The 24,555-nt window shown below is 40.0% G+C and overlaps 5 protein-coding genes and 3 long non-coding RNA genes across 15 annotated transcripts in view; 6 read left to right on the forward strand and 2 right to left on the reverse strand.

The window, feature by feature from the left end:
- Nucleotides 1-6,330, reverse strand: part of LOC116185730 — a 60,197-nt gene extending 53,867 nt beyond the window's left edge. The window contains exons 1-2 of the long non-coding RNA XR_004150636.1: nt 6,137-6,330; nt 5,597-5,933 (exon numbers count right to left, since the gene is read on the reverse strand). This is a non-coding gene — a long non-coding RNA (uncharacterized LOC116185730). The remainder of the gene's footprint in view (nt 1-5,596; nt 5,934-6,136) is intronic.
- LOC102673029 lies at nt 5,821-10,921 on the forward strand. 7 transcript variants are annotated; one of them, XR_004150632.1, is made up of 10 exons: nt 5,821-5,954; nt 6,363-6,580; nt 6,922-7,010; nt 7,093-7,392; nt 7,483-7,570; nt 7,640-8,733; nt 9,347-9,672; nt 9,724-9,897; nt 9,982-10,300; nt 10,381-10,921. It is a non-coding gene; the product is annotated as an uncharacterized LOC102673029 (long non-coding RNA). The 7 variants fall into 7 exon arrangements; XR_004150633.1 differs by having other exon boundaries at nt 6,922-7,002; XR_004150629.1 differs by having other exon boundaries at nt 6,922-7,392.
- A 554-nt stretch (nt 10,922-11,475) lies between these two features.
- Nucleotides 11,476-13,353, forward strand: LOC116185740. The gene is made up of 2 exons (XM_031510864.1): nt 11,476-11,695; nt 12,621-13,353. Exons 1-2 carry the CDS (start codon nt 11,617-11,619, stop codon nt 12,845-12,847), a joined length of 306 nt encoding a protein of 101 aa, XP_031366724.1. The 5' UTR covers nt 11,476-11,616; the 3' UTR covers nt 12,848-13,353.
- Nucleotides 13,354-13,498: 145 nt separating this feature from the next.
- LOC116185741 lies at nt 13,499-14,556 on the forward strand. The gene is made up of 2 exons (XR_004150644.1): nt 13,499-13,535; nt 13,603-14,556. It is a non-coding gene; the product is annotated as an uncharacterized LOC116185741 (long non-coding RNA).
- Nucleotides 14,557-16,213: 1,657 nt separating this feature from the next.
- LOC116185737 lies at nt 16,214-17,074 on the forward strand. The gene has a single exon (XM_031510837.1). It carries the CDS (start codon nt 16,294-16,296, stop codon nt 17,044-17,046), a length of 753 nt encoding a protein of 250 aa, XP_031366697.1. The 5' UTR covers nt 16,214-16,293; the 3' UTR covers nt 17,047-17,074.
- A 197-nt stretch (nt 17,075-17,271) lies between these two features.
- Nucleotides 17,272-20,782, forward strand: LOC116185736. The gene has a single exon (XM_031510836.1). The coding sequence runs from the start codon at nt 17,311-17,313 to the stop codon at nt 20,452-20,454; it is 3,144 nt and encodes a 1,047-aa protein (XP_031366696.1). The 5' UTR covers nt 17,272-17,310; the 3' UTR covers nt 20,455-20,782.
- Nucleotides 20,664-22,063, forward strand: LOC102673650 (uridine diphosphate glucose pyrophosphatase NUDT14-like). Its single transcript, XM_006616486.2, has 3 exons — nt 20,664-21,210; nt 21,501-21,574; nt 21,738-22,063. The coding sequence occupies exons 1-3, from the start codon at nt 20,768-20,770 to the stop codon at nt 21,893-21,895; spliced, it is 675 nt and encodes a 224-aa protein (XP_006616549.1). The 5' UTR covers nt 20,664-20,767; the 3' UTR covers nt 21,896-22,063.
- LOC102673422 (beclin-1-like protein) lies at nt 21,951-24,085 on the reverse strand. 2 transcript variants are annotated; one of them, XM_006616484.2, is made up of 5 exons: nt 23,838-24,085; nt 23,381-23,541; nt 22,824-23,236; nt 22,264-22,752; nt 21,951-22,176 (listed from the first exon to the last, which is right to left on the reverse strand). In XM_006616484.2, the coding sequence occupies exons 1-5, from the start codon at nt 23,947-23,949 to the stop codon at nt 22,059-22,061; spliced, it is 1,293 nt and encodes a 430-aa protein (XP_006616547.1). In that variant the 5' UTR covers nt 23,950-24,085; the 3' UTR covers nt 21,951-22,058. The 2 variants fall into 2 exon arrangements, with proteins under 2 accessions (XP_006616547.1, XP_006616548.1); XM_006616485.2 differs by having other exon boundaries at nt 23,834-24,041.
- Nucleotides 24,086-24,555: the final 470 nt, after the last annotated feature.

The following is a 24,555-nucleotide window of genomic DNA, read 5'->3' on the forward strand; positions in this document are numbered from 1 at the left end:
GGCCACCGTTGGTAGGCGACTTCCACGTCGACCGGTTGAATAAATGAGCCGCTGATGTGGGTTCTTGCCACCGTGTCGAAGGGGAACAACGAAGGCGGATACGGAGTTTTCGCTACGTGGACGATTGCGGTTCTGAATCGAGGACTGTTCTTGAATCGTTGGACTGGGATTTTGGATTGGATCTTGATTTCTTTCGTTCTTGGTGTTTTACGATTTTATTTTCGTTATACCGAAGATCGAAGAAAATTTTTAATTTTTCAAAAAAATTGCAGATGTAGGAATATTCATCGAAATATTTCACGTTATTAATTTAATTCTAATCGACGCTCTTACGATGTTAATTAAAAGATCGGTTCGCCTAATTTTACGCGGATGAAATTTACCGCTCGAAATTGACGCGTCACGTTCCTCGTGCCTCGTCCATCTCGTGGGTATTAACAATTAGAAAGCATGGCGGAATCACGAGGATACGGGGAATATAGACGTAACGAAGAATTCGTTACGAGATAGCCTATACGATTCTTAATAACCAGGTAATAATGATTTGTATGACTTATACACTTCTTATTATTAGCCAGAGATTATACCGTACAATTATATGCATAATTTATATACACAACGATACCATTTTTAAAGCTCGACGAGAGAAGAAGAGAAAGGAAGGTATTTTTACGTAACGATCCTATTATCGGATCGAGAGCGTGGCCGTGCCGGATCCGTTCCGTTAATTTTCGATCGGTGATCGTTTCATATCCAACTCGAGACACGATGACACATAAATATAAAAGGATTAGTTCAAGATTTGATACAAGGGATCAGATTGACGATCCATGTCTAGCACGGCGAAAAGACAATGATCGACACGATACTTTCTATCTATTTTTATCCATTATGGAAAAACAATAAAAAAATTCAAACTTAAATATATTAAAAATCGAAACGAATCCCTCTCCCTAATGGATATTGATTTTATATAAGCACACTGATGAAAATACTTATGCAAACGAAGAGCCCATACTTATTTTCGAATTGAAAAATATTTTTGGAATTCTGTTGCACGTAATAGAATAAGATCGTGGCAAAAATCTCGTGTTCCCACAATAAGAGATTACTTTAATCAGAGAGGCTGGATATCGCCGAGATTTTCTCCTCTATCTCGAAGGGGGGGGAGGAGGGGGCACCCTCGACGGACTTTTATTGCCCCGAGATCGGGAACAGATAAAACAGTTTCCGAACCCTTTGTTAATCTCTCTGACCGATGATTTTGTAACGAGAACGATCGTAGGCGTAACCGAGGCGATCGATGCCCGTAATTGTCTGGGACGCCGGAATGCCCTGGCTCCGGTTGTTGCAACTTTTCCAGATGCCGGACTTGGCATCGGATGACGAAATTGATTCAAGCGTACGATTCACTCGTTGTGAATCCTCCGCGTTACGAAACGATTTGATCGGGTATATACAGTCCGGTGAGAAATCTCAGCAATCGATATCTGTGTCGTTGTTAAAAAACGGTGAAAAATGGGGGCAGAATTAGCAAACTCGTCGAACGCGCGGAAGTGTTTCGAAAGTCCCGTAACATGTGCCGCGAGACGTCACAATGAGTCGAGAGATAAAGTACGTGAACCAGTACGGTTTTAAAATTTTAAAAATGTTAAGATGTTGGGATAAAAATTGCGTACAAAAATTTAACAATTATCCGTAAGTATTCGAGAATTTATATAATGTGTGATAAAGTGTCTTTTGTGAATTTTTATCCATGAGATTCTAATTTAAAATTGAACGAAATCAGATCGAGAGATGGATAGAGAGAGAAAAAGAAATTTTTTTTTTTTATTTAACCACTCGTTTCCATGGTGTGTATTACGACTTGTAAACATATCTTAATAACCACGTTCGAAGACAATGGCAAGACACATTTCAGGGAATGCGAAATACCCACACGAAGAGAGGTCAAAATGGCGGATGGCGCAACGAATTATCAGATGCGGCTGGCCGGCTTCCGTCTTTTTAGTTTCGCGTGTTTTCCTCGCGATTAATTCCCAAGATTTAATAAATGTGTGTTGGATATAAATAGAAACTGCAGGAAATGAGATAACAACGGGAGCGGTCTTTATGAAAGTGGAAAACGTGTAAGTTACGAGTTATCCACAGATATTAACCTAACTTAATCATGTCGAGAATTTTGAATTAAGGGGATGAAGGAACGCGTCCAACAAGATCCTCAACAAGATGAATACATATAAAATTGTGATAAAATTTCCTAACAACCATGAAGGAATGATAATGAATGGATAACAAGAGCCTGCTTATATTTTCATTTAATCGTTTCATCAAATTCATTCCTTGCATTCTTTCGAACACTCTTTATCTACATCATCCACACGTGTATATTAAAATTTAACGATGATCATCCTATTTTCTCTCATTGAACTCATCCTGTTACACCATGGATAGAATAAAACAAAAATCTATACGCGAAGAAGAGTCGATAAATTCGTGTGTAATATTCAAAAGTTTAGCTTTGTGAATATTGAATCGATAAGTGGACGAGACTGGCTCGTGTGGCTTTGAGCTACGCAGATATCATCTACGTCGAGGATGTTAACTAAGATGCTATCTGACGAACCCTGCTGTGACGTATCGATCCTGTATACCCTTCTCTTACCTCGGTATTTCTTCCATCAAATATTTCTATTTTCGTTCAAATTTCGAATTCGAAAATATTAACGATACAACATTAAAGATGGTTATTTACGAATTGGCCGACGAATGATAATCTGCGAATCTAGAATTTGGAAAGGAGTCAGCATGAAACGAACTACTACATGTACGGCTCTCAGATCCGACGAGAGATCGACTGATCGATGGGTGACGTGTTGGATGATATTGGAGGAAGATAAAGTTCGAATGGAGGCCTGGTGCAACCGTTGTGGAAGACCATTTAGGGACGATGCATGATTAACGGAGGAAGATGAGTCGAACAGGATCTTCGATGTTTCAGAGAAAGCAGAAAGAACGAGAAACAAATTCGAGATCGAGTCGAAGGAAAATCGTGTGTCGATATCTATGTAAGGGAAAATCTCAATGATCTTTTGGATTTTTGACTCGAGTTAATTTTCTGCTAATTAAATTGTAAATTTGAAAATTAATCGAAATGTGTGAAAAAAGAAAGTCACGCGTGATCGGATACGTTAACGAATGGAGCGTTAATGATCGCGTTTCTAAATTGTATCAATGACGAGAGTCACGATTGCGTTGCGTTCTACGGTCTCAACGGTGGTCCACGATCCCTGGAACACGTGAGACGGCGTGACACGATGAATTTGTCACGGGTTTGGGTCACGCTACGTGCTTCAGACTACTTGTTCCGTCTTTTTTCCCCCGTACCCCTGGCTGGCTACGCGCTCCTTTTCTCACCTCGACTACCCACCGTGTAAGCACGCGCGATAAATTTCTCAAATACAGTCCAGCTTTTTATTGTCCACGTGAAAAATATTAAATCGAGACTCATCCGTGAAACTGTGAGATTGGTACAAATTCTATTAAGCACAATGTGAGAAAATGTCAGATGACGGTTTCCTTTTAACGAATAAATTCTAGAATTTAAGATAAGTGATGTGATATTAATTTAATCTAACGAACAAATTCTTTATTGATTCTATACTTGGAATCTTGGATAAGTGAATTCTTCAGTACTCGAAGAGATTTATTCGCAATCGTTAAAACGATTCCATGTTTTACAACAGTCTTTCGTTATCAATGTGTTGATCCTTCAAGTTTAACGACATTTGAACTCTCCCAATAGTTGTATTCCTTATCGAACATAATACAAGATACTACAAATCGCGTCTTCCCTTTGGGATAAATCTCTACTCGCGAAGCTTATTTGCGGAAGTCGAGGACGCGCGAGTCGAGGACCGAGAGGATATTGAATATCTTACACGACACAGTTCGCACTTAATGATCCGTGGAATCGTTCAGACACGATTCTATTTCCTACTTTTGATCAGCAATTAACAGTGTGCTTCCATCGAGCAGCGTGCTCCCGCTGTGTCTTTCATTACTGGACCACTAAATTACAATCACCGATACTAAACACGAGTCTGTCGCTATTAATTCGATATTTTGTAGCCATCCTCGTACGAACGGAACGAGGCTACAAAAAAATATCTCCAATTTGCTTGCGTTACGTTCCCCGTGCGGGATATTCATGGTAACGATCAATCGATCGCAAAATCTTTCATCCAGAACACTTGAATTTCCGTGGGACTCGCAATTTCTTCGGACACAGTTTTTATCCTGCGATGGTATTCCTAATCACGTATAAATATCTTTACTTTTAACACATTCAACGCGTCATGAACAAAATATGTAAAAAATAAAAAAAAGTTTTCATGTATCGTTTCGCATACAAGTACAGGTATGCACACATTATTTTGAATTTTGTTGCATTTCTCATTTCGTTTTACAATTATTTTTTATCAAAAAATAATATCCGCCGATATCTGGAGATCCGCTTCGATTTTTATTACCGCGTTGAATGTGTTAATCGAGAAAGCTCAACTCGGCCGACAGTCACGTAATTATACAAAAATATCTAGAAATCGACTAATGGGAACTAAAAATTGCTGGCAGAGATCGGAATTACATTCGAAACTGATTGTACGCACGAAAGAAGCGTTAAATCAAACCTGTTAAGGATGGTCACGGTTTGCGGATCGGGTTGAACGGCTCGAAAATCGTTCTCCAACCTCGTCTCCTTTTTTTCGAAGCGACGTGAACGTGGACCGAACTCGTGCCAGGGGAGAATCGGGTATCACCGATCTTGAGGGCGGTCGCGAAAAACGCGTGAAAGAAGAAGAAACGATCGATGCCGGGATATCGACGACGATGGTGGGTTGGATACAAAGAGGAATCAGACGCGAGCAAGGGCATGCGCGAATCCGCGTCTAATCACGAGTTTAACGCTTTTTACGACGTCCACGAACCTTCTTTCACCGTTCGAGTCGATCGTTTTCCCACAGTCAGAACACTGGTTCCAAGCTCGGCTAGGAATCATGGCGGTTCTTATCGCTTTTTCGTACGTTGCTTCTTTTTCTCCAATGTGTGTTGGATCGTTCCAGTTTACACGATTTCGCGCCAAACCACCGAAACATTATTGCTCACCGAGATGAGAAAGAAAGAAACGTGATGCGTAATTACTGTTCGAAAAATTACTGATTCTTTCGTCCGAATGACCCGAAATTTATTAGTTATCTAATCGATCGATCACATTAAACCGCATTTAATTGGTTAAAAGTTTTTTCATGTATGAATAAACTTGAATTATTTATACGATTAATGAGTAATGGACACCATTAGACGATTAGCCATATTGTATAACGGTTCAGCCATATTGATAATTGCAATGAATTGTTCGTATGATCAACTATAGTTGGCGCCATCGGATAGATATATTAATATTTAATATAGAAAAATGGACAATTTTAAATAAATGATCAAAAGTTTATTTCATTCGATTGAAATATAGATTTTGAACGAGTTAAAATAATTAATATAAACTCGGCTTTACTATAGCATGAATAAAAATACTTACATTTTTACACTCTTCAAAGATTTGCTTCGATGATGGCAGCCAATTGATGTTTCACTCGAATCGACAAGTCTATCTTGATTTAAAACTTTGTTGACACGTTTCACTGATTGAATTATGTAAAGATAAACCTATTGTATACAGGTAGTTTATACTATCTTTCACTTCACATCTTCTAGACCACTAATTAAAACCTAACACTACCGTGTAATTGAAACCATTGATTTAATCGAATCACACTGAACAAGCAAGAATTAGATGCAAGACGAGAATCGATTATACTGATCTATCGAACGTTTGGTGGCAAACTTCGGTTCCTTCTTGAATAGATATACATAACCTGCCAAACATCAGACAACTGGTAATTATCATATTTCTATTTTAATCATTCAATGTTATTTCAACTCATTATTGATCAATATCGTATAATTAACTATAAGGATTTAATTATTAACTATAAAATCTATGACTGAAGTCGTTGGTCTCTATATTGATGGATAAAAATCAGTTCGCGGTCGCTCGAATCAATGATCGCATTATTACCTTAGCCTATAGCAAACAATCCCTGCTTTTTCACAAGAAGATTTCTTTTCTTGTCCGCGTTCATTCGTGCGCATGATCGATTCCGCATCACCTCGATTTTATCGCAAACTAATGGAAACTAGCACCTAGTCGAACAAATGACCTGTTTTAGTTACGTAACCTTGATCTTGATCGTCCTGATGTTTTCGATTCGTATTTTAAATCTTATTTTCTTTCTTTCTCGAAGTTTTAGATAGGCTAGTTTTAGATAGATGTTCATCGTATCGGATATACATCGACTATGAAAATAGGAACATTAAAAGTTCTAGAATTTCACGAAGATTCATGGCTGTTGCAGACAACTGTGTCTAAGTCGTAGGATACGGCAGCTGAAATTTTATGCGATCGCGTGATCACACCTTCTCCACGAGTTTTCACGAGTCTTGACTCGAATGCAACGGAATGGTTGGTTTTCTTATCGCTAAAATTAAAATTACTATTTCGCACGAATTATTCCGAAGAATCTGTGTATTTTTAATCGTATGCTACGTTTTATTTCGTGCCAAAGTACCTTGTTTTTTGAATATTCTTAAATATTTTCTTATTCGTGTATAGAACATAATACGTAGAATATTAATTACAAATAAACAAAGTATTAACATGTACTTTCCAAATATTTATAGAAATAACTAAGGAAATCTTTCATTCGAAACTTTTTAATGAAACTTAATTAAATTCGCGTGTTGCACGAAAGTTTTTTCAATTAGCTTCATATGAGTGATCGATCTACTTACATTTTGTTACAGTCTAAATATATAATAATCAAAAAATGTTTCTCGTGATGAACGAGAAAGTAGAAGTGCCAAAAGCAGCGAGCTGAATCGGAAGTTAAGTAGTTAACGATTATTTTCCATGGTTCTTAAGCATTAACAAACGAGGAAAAAATTCCCATACCAACCACTGTATCGTGTTTACAGGTACTGGGCCAACGTGAACGTATTGTAGCCAAGTATACGTTATGGAGGACCACAGGCAGTATAACACATAAAACGGGCGCATAAACGAGATGCTATCGGAGTTGGAGGAGGTTCCGCGTAATCTATCCAATTATCGTTCGATCAGAGCTGTATCCGTGATTGTTGGGACCCCCAGCCACCGAGAGAAACTTGACTGCGATGAAGAGCATAAGGGATATCTGTACAGAAGGTTCCTATCCAATACTCTATTACAAATCGAATAATATCGAGAAAAGCAAAGCAAGCATTTTAGACAGAAAAGTAAGTTTTGTTATTGATTAATTACTTTTGCTTTTTACATTTTTTTGCATTATACCATACAACATGATATTAATATATATTATTTTGCAGTAAAAATTACAATAAAACATTGTAATAACACTACTAATAATAATTAACCAGTAACCAATGCAATTCTATCTTTAAAAACAATGAATAAGTAAGTACAATTCCTTACTCATTTCCTTTTCTTCAAATTCATATATTATCCACGTCATTGTACTTACAGATGTTCTGGTTCAACATATCCACTCGTCGCCATCCAGCTAGTTATCAACGATTTATTAGTTATCGAGCGTAGAACCACTTGCTTCTTCATCGAACTCGATTCACGGTTCGGTTTCGCAGGGTGGGGTCACCGAAGGTTGCGCAACTCGTGGCTATTGCGCGGCGGTGCTGCCTTCCACACGATTGCCACTTTAAGTGCGCCATAATGGCAGTGGGCTCGCTAAGAAGAACGCGATCTTAAGAAACGGCTCACGGTGCCTTAGCACAGGGCTCGCCGTCCGTCTCGGTTTCGCTCGCTCTCTCGTAAGGCTAGCCGTCTCGATCGCTCAGGGCCCCGCGGATGCGGATCGCCGTTGGGCCTTTCACTGGGGCCTGCGGGCTACAGGTCGCGACCTCAACGTGGTCCACTCCCTCTTCCCTTCCCGCCTCTTCGTTCTTTCTCCTCCTGTTTCTTTCGACTCCTTCGCCGCTCTCCATCCTTCTCCTTCTTCCCTCCACCTCCATCCCTGCTTCCTTTTCTTTTTCTCCAAACATTTTTACCTCCCTTCTCTCTTACCTTTGTGCTTTACCTAACCCGGCTCCCTTTGCCTACTCGCTCTTCTCCGTCTCTTCACTCCACCGCCGTCTTGTTGCCACTCTCCTCTCGTCCCCGTTGTCCAAGGTACCCCGAGTCGTCTATTCTTAGTCACTCTCGTTAAGCGAACCCAACACGGTGATCAATGGGAGTTTCCAACGGCTTAACTTCATCCGCTGGATAGATGCATCTCTGGCCGGATAGATTTGGGTTATCGCCGGTCGGGATGTTCGATCGAAGGTTGACAACGTGAAAACGGATTCCTCTCTACCTTCCTTGGGAATGTAGGAGAAGACGATGCGCTCCGCTCGTGATATCGACGTAGGTTCGCGACGTTCCCGCGAGAAGAAGCGGCTTGCCCTGATTTTCGAGTCGAGCGCATACGTACATCGGCCGACTCGTGATCACGACCTCAGCGATCGGAAGAGCTTAATCATGTCCCGCGAACGTTGTATATACGGCGTGTACGCGACGAGTGGTATAACTTGATGGAGAGAGAAGAATCGTTTATTCATTTCAATGTATATATATATATAGGAATCAATTTTACAGTCGAGTCACTTAATTTCTCCTGACTACGATTAACCTTACGTTCCACTTCTATTTAGTAATCGGAATTTAATCGCACGTTCATCGGCCAACGCACAGGATTACGCGAATTTCTCGGCTGCCTCGGTTTTATTTACGCTTCATCACGGTTGCCTCGTTAGGAGGAACACTCACGGCTGTAATTAACTCTGCGAGCCTTTGGAATTTATGCCGATACGATTTTTGTCATAGATTCTGCTACTTCTTTCTAACTGTAACATCGAATAGATCGATGTATACCATCGATTATCATTGCTCCGTTATCGTTGCGTAACGAGCTTGAAAACGCACGAGATCCTTGATCGTAGTCAGTCTTCAGACACATTTGAAAGATTCTTCAGATTGCTCTCAAATGCGTTTTCAAACTGTGTGTTCATTTAAGAGCAACGTTTGAAATTTTTCATAAATGGACAATGGCTTTATTCCGAAAGCTTTATTATTAATTCAAATTGTAATTATATTTCTCTTCATCAATCGACTCTTGCGACAGTTATTCTCAGAATACGAAACTGTATCGGAATTAATTTAGAAAATTCTCTTTTTCAGATAATTACCCTGAATATCCAGTCGTGATAAATACTTTCAAGAGGAGCTTGCTATAATTTCACTCTCAAGTGGACACGTACCTTTCGACCGCAATTTGTTCAAATAATTCGAAAGCATCGGATATATTAATTTCACGCGGGTGAAGGGTACCCCGCGGTAATTTTCAAATTACAAGTTGGCCGCAGGCGAAGTACAGACCGTGGCCGTTCAGCCGCACTGGCCTTTAAGACATTGTCTAAATAATAGTCTAATGGATAAGGTATTCCAGGGCTGGGACCAGGCCGATGGTGCCGCTTCCAAGAGTTGCTGCATTGTGGTTACGCCAGGTACAACGATAGTCTATATTCCCTTACGACTAGCTTCATTCCCCTTTAAAGTGTTTTAGAGGTTCTGGAAGTGGGTGCTCGGGCCGTTTTCTCCGGCAAACTGCCTCGTCTCTGGATCCCCGGCTTGCACTTCATTGGCCGCTCAACGGTCGTTGCTAACCCGGTTCTTGAAGATTCATCCCCGTGTGTCTCGTGCCGACGTGGCCTGAGCTCTTATGGTTCCTGGTAACGATCTTTTCCGATAGCTTACACGATTTAAACGCGAGCTGCACATGCATACACGGTCCGGTGCGGCCGCATAATTTTCAGAACGCGAGGTACTCGACTGATCATCCTCCGACGGAAGTTCTTGGATGGACGACTTCTTCGATGGAAAAAAAGTGTTCGAAAAGGTTAATCTCATTACGAGACCCTTGGGATCGAGATGTGGGGATCGGGAAGATTTCTCAACACGAGGAAGCTTTGATGTCGGAAGAATTGACACTGGTTATCGCCGGTGAAGCAAATAATCATCTCGACGATGCTCTTTCGAAAAGAAGCATAGAACCTATATCTATAGCGAAGAAGCGCGGTAACGACGAGTGGAGATCATAACAGTTACCTTCCAGGAATCAATTGGATCGCGATGGTAAGAAGCAAGTTGTGGTATCGAGTGACGCGAAACCGTCTAAAAGAAATTCAAATATTTTCTATTCGTCTTTCTTTCAGCTGAACAGTTATACCAATGCCATTCCCTGTCCTAGACAATCGTGCTTGACAGTTGCAGTACAAGGATCGGCAAAGAAGCTTTCTCAACCACGATCCTTCGCCGAAAGAAATTCTCTAATTAAAAACTCTGAACAAGAAGAGGAACAACTTACAGAGTTCGTTCACCCGTGTATCTCGAAATGGACGAAAGTTTCACCTCGGAGTGGAAGTTGTATAAATTGTCCTTGAGACGAATGAACCGTCACGTCCATTTTTGCCGATAACACTTTTCGTGCGTTTCTGACGTAAACGATTGTTACACATCCGGATTTATCTAGATTTACAAAGCAGCATCATAAAATAAATTGTCAACACAATTCTTTCTCGAATCGTTATAATATCTGTCGCACGATGTTGCTCATTAATTCTGTTAATTTGTGGCGTAATCGAATGAGAATCTGGGAATTCTTATCTTCTTCTTGGATAATGTTTCACGTATATCATAGCGCTTACTCTTTCTGCCTATGAATGGATTCAGAAGGAGATGAATTGCGTAATGATATTCTTTTTCTTTCTTTTTTTTAACTCTTCCTTTTATTCTCTATATTTCGCGAAGGATTATCATACAATGAGATTACACGGATGAACGTCTGAAAATATAACGGGTTTATGACAGTGTCAAGCGGTAAATAATACGCTGTTAATTTGTGGCGGCCATCTGACGCGGGGCTTAGCGCGTTTACTTACGGTTTCCGGCGAGCAAGAAATCGCACCGTCCGATAATCATCTGCAATGTTATCTGGCTCACGATCACGGACCGTGTCCTCAGTCTGATATGGCTAAATTAGTTCTGGGAACGCGATTACCTGCTACCATGCAAATTGAAGTAACGTGGAGCGTTACGCCCCTCTGGTTACGTATGCTTGCGTATGTATATTATTTCTTTACCTGGATTCTTCTTCCAGGTTGATGTTATTTTCTTACAAATTGATTCTTAATTTTTCAACTTCAAATTTAAAGGATTATCACTTCCTCTCCAAAAATTTAATATCAAGTTTTACCGATGCCGGTATCTACCAACCCAATCGACACCACCTTGATCTTGAATTAAAAAGTCAAGTCGATCAACACGGTAGCACGCGTCTTCCTCGCTGTGAACAAAGGTACCAATCAATATCATGACATTGATAAACGAAATCGAAATTAGAAACGCGAAATTAATCCTCGTAATCTTTTAATAAGCTAGTAATAAGATATATGGTAGCAAGAATAACGATCATCCACCGATCGTGCAGCGAAAGGATCTCGAAGAACCACCTACGGCTCCTTCAACGTGGTAAAGATACGCAGCAGAACAAATTGGGGCCCGCCGGGTTGTTTGACAAATTTCGTCTAGCGCCGCGGGAGAGTGCCTTCTAATATCCTCCCCGCTTGATTCTTCCTTGTTCTCCGCCATCTCCATTTCCCCTCTCGCCTTCCTCCTTGCCCTCCTCGTCCGCAGCCGGCGGCCATCCTTTAGCATTCGTTGCACGACCACTTTTCTCCCGCTCTATGAGCAGATCCGTGTGTTCCATTCGAGCGTGTGCTGTGCCCCGTCATTGTGTGCACAAGAATCTGCATGCGCACGTATATATACGTATAGAAAGATGGAGGGAACGCTCGTACTGGAGCGTGCAATGCACACTAGCACGATAGGTGGTAGGACCCGGAGGATGAGGCCTTCCTTGGCTCTGAAGAAGGTACCGCTATCGCCCTCTGACCTCTCGAGGCGAGCGAACGAGGCCTCCTTCCACCGGCACCGGTAATTTTGCCTTCGGTCCCGGCTTCCTGGTGCTACCCAGATCTAGATCATCGAAAATCGAAGACGAGGGTCTCCCCGGTTTCGCGAGAAGAGAGCTCTTCACGCTAAGGACGAGCGTACCGGATCGATCTAACCGGCGAGACTCCCTCGAGGAGTTTGCACGCGATATTCCGATCGCCAAGAGATCCACAGAGTAGATAGTCTGCTTCTGTTGTCTTGTATCCTTTTTTTTCCCCCCTCTCGTCCACGTCCGTGCTCTCTCGAAATATCTCGGAAGAGAGTTCTATTAAGCCCCTTCTCGCGGTGGTTTGGGTGAAAAGAAATTTAACGATTAACAAGATAAAAGTATCGCAATTCTTCGAGCCGATTTTCACACGAATTCAAAGACGCGACATAAATTGGGTATATCTATGATCACCCATAACATTTCATCGCTATCTCATATCTCTCTTATTCATAGATGCAAACGCTTGGATAACGCTTGGAATCAATTCAACGATGCCACGCGTGGAAAGTAAATGTCCATCGGATTTTAATGGGATGGATACACAGTATGAATGGAGGTTTTACCTGGAAAACGGAAATCGATCGATAGAAGCAGGAGGTGATTCGCAGACTTTTCCCCGTGGGAATGGAACATTTACGAAGTGGCGTGGAGCAGAAGCACTCGCATTCCGAGGTAAATAGCGAGCGAGCCGGCCGGTGCAACAAAAACATCGGACGTTAGGCGAATTCGAGATGAGAAACCGTTCCTTTCGAGAGAGAATTATTCAAATTGCCGATGAACCCGCCAGTTGGAACACTGTTCCACGGCGAGCACTGTAACAAGTACGTAGAAGCGGCGGGCTGTTCGCGCGCGCGCGCGGCTACTCGAGAACAACTCGAAACGAGGAGCTCTGCAGGAAATAATGTCGTGGGATTGTTTCGCGCGCTATCAAGGTTTCACCGGCTCGTTTCGAGGCCACACGTCCCTCTGGATGTTGAATAAATGAACGTGCCTTGGAATATCGCGGAGGAAACGATGCTTTGACGGATCGTAAATCGGATAAACGTATGTGAACAGGTATTTAAGCGGAAATGCTCGTACCTTTAAGGACCGAGCCGTGAAATAAGGCATAGGGGAAAGTTGCGTATGTAAATATTGAAAAATTTAGATAAAATAACTTATTACTTTTCTTTTTTTAGCGTGTAAACAGTGTGTTCAGACATACCCAGGACGCTTTATAGAAACGAAGAAGATATAGATGGTAATTCATCGCAGTCAAAGTTTCAGATACACAATTGTGGAATATGTAGAAATATTTCGAAAAGAATTTTTTTTTTTCAGAATTATAATTATCGAAAAGTTCGGATTCAATGAAATTCAGTGAAATTGGTAACGTAATATTACTCCAAATCGGTTGATGATATTCATAGGATCATTAAAAATTAAATTTTCGCAGAATATTCGGATCGAGGAAGAACTCGGAGAGAGAAAGAGAGAGAGAGAGAGACTCGAGGATGATGTTGACTCATTTACGTGTACACGGTGATCGCGGATCGGCTCGATGACTAATCCCGATCCGGACAAGGGTAACCACTTTCAAGCAATACCGAAATAACGGTCATCGGCGGGAAGGCAAATTAACCTGGCCGACTTCGAGCGACCGCTACCGTGGAAAAAAATCGGAAATCACAATGGTCGATCCTTAAACGGTCGCGCGGCATTTAATTTCACTCGGCCCTGGTCGTTTTCACCGTATAATTCCGATCGTCGATCGTTCCGACGAGCCGCGAACAAAGAGAGGATCTTTGGATAAATAGCAGGCGTGCTCGTCCTCCGGTTTCCGCCACGATTTAACGGGAGTTAATACTGTAACAAGGACAACGATTTCATATAATTTCTTTATTCTGTCTACGATCGGTGTGTGTGTGTGTGCGGTGAGAAATTTAAATGAGAAACGTTGAAGGAACGATCGATAATTATTCCAATTTTATAGATTTTATTGAAAAGATTCGTGCATACGTATATTTTATAACAATTGCGTCGTGTTATCGAGCTACTTTCCGAGACCGTATCTCATTTAAGATTACGAGGTGAAAAAATGGCCGTCTTATGCAATCTTGAACAAGACTTTATCATCCTGTATTATCGAGGCGGTTTTATAAAATTCGTTTTTACCTCGAACCAATTAACTGGCGAATTTATATATCTTCCGAATATTCTTCCGAAATATAATCCGAAGCATCCTTTTCTTAACGCATGTATACACGCCTCGCATCGATATTAAAAATAAATGGCGTTCAAGAAAGCCGTACCGATACTCGAACCCGATAAATAAGAACTTTAACTTTCCCGTTCTAAAATTCAGCAAGGGAATTAATAACCGCTATCGCGTAAAAACGTAATTAAAAGCGAAGAATATAACCAATTTTCGGCTTAACGAGCCTCCTCTCGGGGCTAAATACGCGTCAAATTAGCGTCCACCCGGTTTCGATTTATTTATTTCCGGTCGACCGTTCGCGCGAAGAATTCCCAGGCGAAGGTGGGGCAAGAAATGGCTTCGAATCTCGTCCGGTAAGCGATCATCGTTGCCTCGGGTCGCACGATTAAGGACGCCATTCCGCTCGTCTCCGCTTCTCTCCGCGACCGGAGAGAATCTTCAAAAACCACGGCCACGGCCGAGTGTCATCGCTGCCAGGTAGAAGATAAAATCGGCCAATCTACGCGAAACCATCCTCCCCTCTTCTATTCCTCTCTCTTTCGAAAGGTGAACCGATAAAAGGCGGTTTATACGAGCGCGTTACGAAGAAAAGGGCGACGGCGAAGAGAGGGAAAGGGGGAGAGGGAAAAGAAGGCGAGGAGGATCCCGAAAAGAACGAAAGAGACGGCCGTTCGTTTTAATCGCTAATCGCCAATTACCTGGGCCGCCCCAAACCCCCACAAGCATTTTAACGAGCCGCCGTGTCGCCCGGCCCGGAATTTTACTCTTCTGGACGCTCGGCTTCCAAGTCGTCCACCGACGATTTCGGACCCCGCAACGTTCGCCGTATCTCTTCCCTCGCCGTATCTCTCCTCTCCCTTTAACCTGTTTCCCTTCCACCTTTCTTTCCTCCGTCCCTCGCGTTACGATTCGAGCCTCTAACGTGCGCGCGTGTGTGTATGCGCGCGCGTACCAATTAGCGCATACTTGTGTGTTCGAGCGTGGGTTAAACGGTGGCCGGTCGATTTCGATGTTCGAAACAGAGATCGCGGAATCGTTTCGAACGGTCTCGTCCTCGCTTCCAGACCGTTCGAAGAGAGCAGGAATTATCGCGGTTCCTGGATGGCTGGAGGTCGTAACGGGGCGCAGACAATGAGCCCTGCTCGCTAATAGGAGGCGATTAGTCACGGACTGACTAAGAATCGAGGTAAAGGTGAAGAGGAGCTACCTGAGATTATATCCCCCCGGTGTTTCGGATAAATGACATCCCGGGTAGCGGGATTATCGCGCGGGATAGCGGGAAAAAAGGGACGGGTCGAACGGAGGCGAGGGGGTTTCCTTCGGATTTTCGTAACGGTGCTGGCAGGATGTTTACGGCGCCAAGATTAAGCGTACACCACTGTGGGAGCTAAGTAATAACTGGCAATGGAATTAGAGACGCTGCACGGTCGCGTATATACGCGGATGGATACGTGGCGTGTACGTGACTGTGCCGTGGACGAGATTTTTATCCGGTGGACCGATGACGGGGATATCTATAAACACGGAACCGAGATGCAGGAAGAGAGTCTTTGGTGTTTGGATTCCCATTTGAGGAGTTCGTCGTGACGAATTGTCATCCGTTGGGGCCGCGATGGATCGGTGAGAGAATCCGAGGGAACGAAGATAAAATTGATAAGCTTAAATTAACTAAAGTTGTCAATTATTGTGCAATTATCGTGCTCGCGTGATTCGATTGTTACACGCTCGATCTGTCACTTTCCATTCGGTAAACCGAACCTCTCTCTACAAATTCCGAGTATCAAAATTTTTCACATCGAGTTTCTTTCTCCTTTTCTTTTCTTTTCCTTTTTTTTCCCCTTACCAATTATCCACCACTTTAACCACTTCCTCACCCGTCCATAAGTTTGAAATAGTATCATCAAACTATCTATCGATTTTATTTTCGAGATGTCCTGCTTCGGTGGTCGCGGCGAGCAGATATACATAATCGAAATACTGATCCACAAGTTGACACTGACGAGGGGCAAGATCAAAGATCTCGGTGATTTTCCATTAGCGGTGAAGGTTCAATTTCTCGATTTCTCGGTGTTCGAAATCACGAGGAACGAGTTTTATTCGGTGAAACCACCGCCACCGACCGAGGATGGCACGTTTTATTTCATGGTGGGCAGAAGTTGCCTGTTTATAAAACAACCGAAGGATCTGGTAACGGAACTGCAGTCGCAGAATATAAAGGTCGGCGTGTATCGCGTCGGAGATTCATACCCCATGGCCGAAACCGAGATAACGTTGCCCGGCTGCATGTGCGACCAAGTGGCGATGGCCCTCAACGATCCCCAGAATCTGCCGAAACCGTTTATGGTGAAAGGTAATTTCAATCTGTTGGACCCTGGCGAGAATCCGTCGGGAACTTTGGAAATGGAAATGCGACTGTCGTGTTTGGGCCGTTCGATCATGACCCACTACGAGCTGCATCCCAAATTCTTCACGTTCAGGAATAGCGGGCAGGAAAGGGAGTACTGTGTCAGACGTCTTCTTCCGTCCACTTATTATCCGGAAGGCGAGGCCAAGGAGATCACGGAATTTCTGGAGAAAACGACGGTGGACGAGGTGAAGGAAAAGGTGAAGGAAGAACCGGTGAAGAAAAAGAAGGAGAGGAAGCCGAAAGGGAGGGGGAGGGGAAGGGGACGCGGCAGATGATTCGCGATTTCATTATGGAAATAGAAAAATGATCATCCGGTATAGGAGTTCTGTTAATACAAGTTACCATGGTGATCATAAAAGACACATTAAATTAAACGATTGACGTGGTTAGGTTCGTACATTTATTGGCCGTAAAACGATTACAAAATTAATGGCGCGTTACGGGTAAAAATCTTACCAGAAGTTCCCGCTTTTTTTGCGGTCTGCGATTTTTCTTTCTAAATTCTTGTGGAACATTCTGGCGGGACAAAAAAACGTAAAATGGCTCAGAAAAGGAAAACCGTGAAATCCAAGGAAGAACAGCTTTACATGCTCGAGATATTGATCGATAAAGTGACTTTAAATCCTCAAGTACCGGATATCAATGCTGAAAATTTAATCGTTCACGTAAGATTCATAGATTTGCCGGAATGTGAGTTAAGCGTCCCACAAATTAATGATAATAATCAGGATAATAACGAGAAATCATCAATCGTAAGCTCTAAATACGGAAAATCGTGTTTATTTTCCAAAACGCCTAGCTGCCTTATCAGGGCTTTAAGATGGTCACCGTTGTACATGGATGTCTATCACAAAGATGTCAATTGCCCGCAGAAGAGTGATTTTTTGGGAACGTCGAAAATATCTTTGCCCGCCTGTATGTGTAAACAAATTGTAGATAATCAAAAAAAATTCAACGATTCATCGAAACCATGCATGGTAAAGGATACCTTTAGTATGATCGATTATAGCGGGAAAGAATCTGGTAGTATAACCGTAATTCTAAAATTATCGTGCTTTGGAAGCTCCATCGTCGAACAATTTTCTCTCGCTGGAAAATCCTTTATGCTAGAGGATTCGCCATTACGAAAGTTTCTGTGTCCGTATATTTATCCAGAAAGTACAAAGGATGAAGAGAACGAAGAGAAAGACGAAGATCCGCATAAACCGATACTGAAACGACCTGACTCGCCTCTACGCATTCCGATCGAGGATCCCGCGTTTAAGACCCTGACCATGGCCGAAAAGCTCAACGATCCCAAGTATCGAGAATTAATATACAAAGCTTATCCGGACGAGCCGACGTGCTGTTGCCAGCCCAAAGATCGTTCAAATCATCCTATGATATGCCCTTCCGGTTGCACTTATCCTTGCTGTATAAAATTGAGAAATCCTGATATATTGTTCAACAACGAAGAGAACAAACGCGAAGATCCATTGATCGATACTTACTGCGTGAACAACAGTCTGTCCGCTTTGTACAAATTAAAGCAGCTAGAATCTTCCTACAACATGAAAATTCCCGATATAGAATCTACCAAGGAAAATCGATTTAACACGTATTGCGTGAACGCTTTACACTTCCCGATCGAACAAAATCACACGTGTTGCAATCCGACCAGGTTGAAAGGTGGTGGAGACGTAGAGCAGATATACCTCGATCCGACCAGCCTTAGGTGGAACAATTACGAGAATGATTACAGTTTGTACGGCGATAAAAATAATGAAATTCGAATGGAAGGGGGTGGCGGTGAGGATAAAGATATGAGCAGTTGCAGCTGTTCCGGTTCGCCGGTTTCGGTACCGCTGCGAAAAACATTGTCGAAGGATAACGACGTGGTGGCCATCTTCGACGCTTGCGTACCTCGTCCAACGACGACCGGGGCGACACCTACTTGCATTTGCCCTGGAAAAGATACCAAGTGGCCTAGAGGAGCCGCCAAATGTATGAAATCACCGTGCATGGGGATAGATTGTTTGATCAGGGCGTTCAAGGATGCTCAAGATTTCGTGGATTCGATTGGAAAAGTGCCAGGATTGCCAGGACTAGGTTTAATGGATCCATCCGAGAGCCCGTATTTCGGCAGAGACATCGACAAAGATTATATGCCCGTACAGGAACGGCCGGCACCAAAGAAGAAGGGTGTACAAGCAATACCGACAACACCGACAGCTCCTACTTGTACAGCACCGTGTAGCATTCCAGTCAAACCCCCCGAAGATATTCGTGCTCAGCTCGCCTCTTACACGCCTACGGCTCCCCGACCAGTCACTGTGCCGCCACGGTTGGGAATCGTCCGCGAGGCAATACCTGTTTTACCGGAGGGAGGTTTAACAGTCGCACCTACATTCAAACATAGGAAGAAGGAGGATAAGAAAGAGGAGAAATCAGAGAAACAGAAGGAGATCGAAGCCACGTCGTCTGCTGTGATGGAAGCGGAGGTGGGTCCTTGCGGTGAACCGAGATGCAAATCGAGGAGAAAAAAGCCTTCGGATAATAGTAGCGTGATCTTGAGTAGCACTCTTCTCTCCACCAAGATACGGACGGACAAAAGGCGTACCTCTGTCTCGAAATCTAAACATAAAACAAAGAAAGAGATTAAATACACTTCTTTGAAGCGTTTCGGGAGATCAAAGCATGACAATACGCCCGATGTTCAAAAAGATATGTCACTTATAGTTGGTCGTCAACAAATGGGTGGTAAAACGATGGGTCGCGATAAAAGAGGAAAAGTCTTAGGGCCCGGTGGGGATCGCACTGTTCCCCCGATTCCGATTAGCAGACGAGTAACGCGTTACGTTTATTTCGTTGGCGATTTTTATCCTGGTATCAATTTTGGCCACAGAGATTGCATCGATATACCTATGAGAGTTCCCGCTAACATGGGTTGGTTGTGGAACACGATGGCCACGGCGGGAAAATTAAAACCGCGAATCGGTTGGAGACCGGGCGCTATTGGTCGTTATTTGTACGAAATGTTGCAAGATGCGAAAGAGCTTACTATGGAAGAATTGGAGTATGAGAAAGGAAAACCGGAGATTGAGGAAAAAGAGCGTAAACCTAAAGGGAAAATTGATCGTGGAAGGATTGATCGTGGAAAGATCGATCGTGGAAAGATCGATCGTAAAGGAGTAAAAATAATGGAACGGGCAAGATCTTTACCTTCGCGGCAGAAGAGCCCTATGAGACGACCCAGAACAGGAAGAACTATAAGTTATCAATCAATGCAGAAACAAACGAAGATGGAAGGAGAAGAAGAAGGACCAGAAGCTCCACCGACATTGCATATCCATAGGAAAGATGGCACTTATTACGTAACGATGTATCCTATTAAACAAGAAACGACTACTGAGCCAACTTTGTCTACACCAATGAAACCGCTTCAATTTAAGATCGTAAAGAACAAAGACGACGATACAGATGCGACTAGTTCGACGGCATCCGATATGGAGATTGAATTCTCTCCTCCCGCCGCGGTTACCAGGTATCGCAAAAAACCTGATGTCGTTCATGTTGATACTCAAGTTCGTCAACAGGAAATTATAGACGCGTTTAAAGCGGAAGAATTTAAGAAAAAGAGCAGAAGAGGTGTGAGAAGGGAAAAAAAATTAAAGAAAGAATCTAAGACTTTTGTTAAAAAATAGAGATACCAAATAGAACACTTGGAATGAGGAAAATTATAACACAATTACGATATGATTTCGAAATAAAACATTAGAATATTAATAGAAAGACTGATATCATTTGATAACACAGATTTATTCTTATCTGAAATATAGTGAAATGATTTTTAAATAAATATAATAATTTCTGATGCATATTTGAGACTGCGCGTTTCGATTTAGTGTTGAGCGCGGCATCTACACGTATTTGTTGCGCATGTCCATCGAAACGTTACCGACTGGAGTTAAACTATTGAATCGAGTGAAATATCAAAGTTTTTACGGTACGTAAAAAATGGATATCAAAACACAAGAAAAGCAAAATGAAAGTATAAAAAAAAAAATGCTCGATGTGCAAGAATTGCGTATAGCAAAATGTCCGTCAAATTCACCATGGATCAGACCGGTTAGGATATATTATAAACAAAATGGCGAACATAAAGATTGGGATGTGGTAAAAGCACATGATGGTGTGAATATAATTATTTTCAACGTCAGCCGAAAAAAACTCGTATTTGTTCGTCAATATCGTCCAGCATATTTTTATACATTCCTACCGGAGAAATATGGTTCGGTAGATCTTAAACAATATCCACCATCATTGGGTTTAACCTTGGAACTTTGCGCCGGTATCGTGGATAAGAACAAATCACTTGTCGAGATCGCAAAAGATGAAGTACGAGAAGAATGCGGATATGAAGCACCATTAGAAGCCTTTAAATATATCATTACTTGCAGGTGTGTCAATGGCAAACTAATAATTTATTAAAATGCTAAAGTATTATTACGTTATACATTAAAAAGTTGTTTAATGTTTCTTCTTATGATATTAAATGAAATAATAAGTGAAATGTTCGTGAAAAGTGTAGTTTTCAAGTGCATGTGTCATTTTGTTTTTTTTAAATTATGTGTTTCTTTTTTTTCTGCTTCTATTCCTCTGTAAAATGTGTCTTACTAAAAAAGATAAGAATAAATATATTTATAATTTATCATGTTTAGTTATTTATTTTGTTATGGATTGATTGTAGGTATGTTTCCACTTTGGTCTGCAAGCAGACACTTTTCTATGTGGAAGTTACAGATGAAATGCATACTCATCCTGGTAAGCTAATATTATAAATATAATTTTTAAGATTGCTTCACGATTAAAATAATATATTTCATAAAAGATGATATAGCTCTTAAAATAAATTTATAATATCCAATAAAATGTTTTTGAAGAAATTTTGTTTCTTGTCCTCGAGTAATAATTTCTCAAATTAAAGGAGGGGGTTCTGCAGCTGAAGGAGAACTGATCGAAATAGTGGAATTAAGCATTCCAGAAGTAAAAGAATACATCAATTCTGAAGAAGTACAAAGTCCACCATGTTTGCTATATGGTATAACCTGGTTTTTAGCTAATAAACATGAATATTGTTCTTAATATCTTTTAAACTTGTTTCAAATTAAACATTGATATAATATTCTAAATAAAAGCATTATCCTTTAACTGATTTATTTACAAATAATGTGTATGTACATAAGAGAATGTAAAAGAGATGTATGATTAAGACAAGAAGGATGAATCTGTATAAACTAGCATAAAATTAATGTTCAGCCTCATCTTTTGTAAACTGGGAGCTAACCCAAGCAAGACCCCATTTTAAATTAGTTAACAAAAATTTCAATGCCTTAGTCCATTGCTCTTCTGAATTAAATTGAATTCTAAAACAAGAAATATATATTATGCGTATTTAAAGATTATAAATAATTAATAAAATATGATATAATAAATAATTAATTAATAATTACTTGATGGAATAAGAATTTCCTGTTGCAGAATCTTCTATTTTTCCACGATCCATTCTATATGGAAGACAAAATCCACTGTCTCCTTTTTCTACCTGTTCCTTGAATTGTTGTAAACAATCAAGAAATGCTACCATTGCTGCATCAAACTTTGTATCCCATAAAAATTTGAATCCTCCACTTCCATATAATGGAAGTTCTCTGTGCTGATCTAAAGCTTCAATATAACTATGATTACCAAATGGCACTAGACGAAAACGTTTAAATGTGAGATTCATTTTTCTAGCAAGGGCTGTTAACAGTAAAGTTGTTTGTCCCCAAGCAGCATTTATTTCACTCCAATCTACTGGTGCACTTGGTAATCTGCCTAACCGGAATGAATTTATAGTTCCAAAATGTCCTGAATGCCATATATGAAATGTAGCATTGAAAACGTTTGTTTTCTTCAATCTCTCTAGTTGTGAAGCAGCATAAGCTAATTGACATTCCAAACTAATTAAATAATTATTGTTAATAAAAATGAATTATAAAGAATATAAATTAATACAACATGTTATTATTACCTACGGTATTCATCTTCTGCCAATATGAGATCTCTTTTGTGTTTTGAATATTCCTTCCAATATCTTTCTTCTTCGCTTTGTAACCTTTCCCTTTCTCTTTCTTGTTGAGCTATAGCATTTCTAGTTGCAATTTCTTCTTTTCTCAGTGCCTCTAATTCATTTATCATTCTTTCTTCTTCTGATTTCACATCTTGCAATTCTTTGGTAAGAGTTTCCATTTCTATATCTTCATGACCTTGATGTTGTTGTTCTATTTCCAATTTCTTTAAATATTCATTATAATCTGACCATTCTCCTTCAGTCATTCTTAATTGTTGATCCATTAGTAATAAAAGACTATCTGTACATTCATCACAGAGTGGATGATCAGCAGAGCTACTGCTACTGAGAATATCAAACAATGTTGCTCGTACCTTAAATAAAAAAAATATATTGATATTTTATATAAATTAATAAATCAAAGACTATATAATTAAATAAATTAATAAATGATTGAGTATATAAAATAAATAAATATATGGCAAATGAAAAAATGAATAAATATATATATATAATACCTTTAAATGATGACTCAAACTTTCTGTTTCTCCAGAGTCACCAACTAACATGAATCCATTAGTTCCATTTGCAGATTCAGTTAATTTAAATGGAGGTACTAAATGTTCCATACTTCCAGTTTGAGGTTCTAATTCACCCATCACTTGTTGTTGGATGGGAACTATTATAATAAATTATAATTTATATTATGAATTTTTATATAAAATATATTATAAAACATAATTTATATAAATCCGTATAATACAATAATTATTTTAAATAATCGATGAATATATATATATCAGAAAAATATAAATTTTTAAAATGTAAATAAATTATGGATTATCAAAAACTCATAAAATGATGTAATTAAAAAATATAATTAAGAGAAAAAGATATTACTTTCATTTTATATCTTAAATGAGACAAAATAATGAATCTTATAAAATTGTATATTTCGAAATAGAAATTACCTACGTGAAAGTTCAGCTAAAGTATGTTCTCCCAGGTGATAAAAACTTGGATCTAATCTGAGAGGTTGTAGACATCGTTGACACGCAAAACTTACATTACTTTTTATATCAACCATTTTAATTTTTGGCGATTAAAAAATAATTTCAACTTCCAATGAACTGGTACGCCACACTATTTATAAATACGTATTTGACGCTAGGAAGACAGGGTCAGCTGATTTTATTTCTATGATGCTCCGCAAGAAGGCGCAAATAGTTTATGGCGTCCTTTTTTTTTTATACATTATAATTATGCTTAATTTATAAAATTTAATATTTATAATTAAAATATAAGTAAAAAAAAAAAAAGATATTAAGAACAATTATGAATTAAAAATTATAATAAGTAAAGATATTTAATTCATAAAATTTAAATATTATATATACTATAATATAACACTATAGTATGTTAAAAAAAATTAGGATTCTGTAACAAATTAATTTTTAGAGATAGAATAAATAAAATTAATATTTATTATAATTTTTAATATTTAATATTTTTATAATAAAAAAACCTATAATAAAATTTAATAAACTTCATAAAATATATTTTATAAATATTTTTCAGTAACCAAGTTGGCCAACGTTTTCAATATTACCCTAAAAATCGATAAAATTTCCAATCAAGTAATCCAAGGTTAAAGGAAATTTATAAAATGATAAGTAATATTTTTTTTTCAATT

Source organism: Apis dorsata, unplaced genomic scaffold, assembly GCF_000469605.1.
Source record: "Apis dorsata unplaced genomic scaffold, Apis dorsata 1.3 scaffold_265, whole genome shotgun sequence".
In the NCBI taxonomy this organism is placed as follows: domain Eukaryota; kingdom Metazoa; phylum Arthropoda; class Insecta; order Hymenoptera; family Apidae; genus Apis; species Apis dorsata.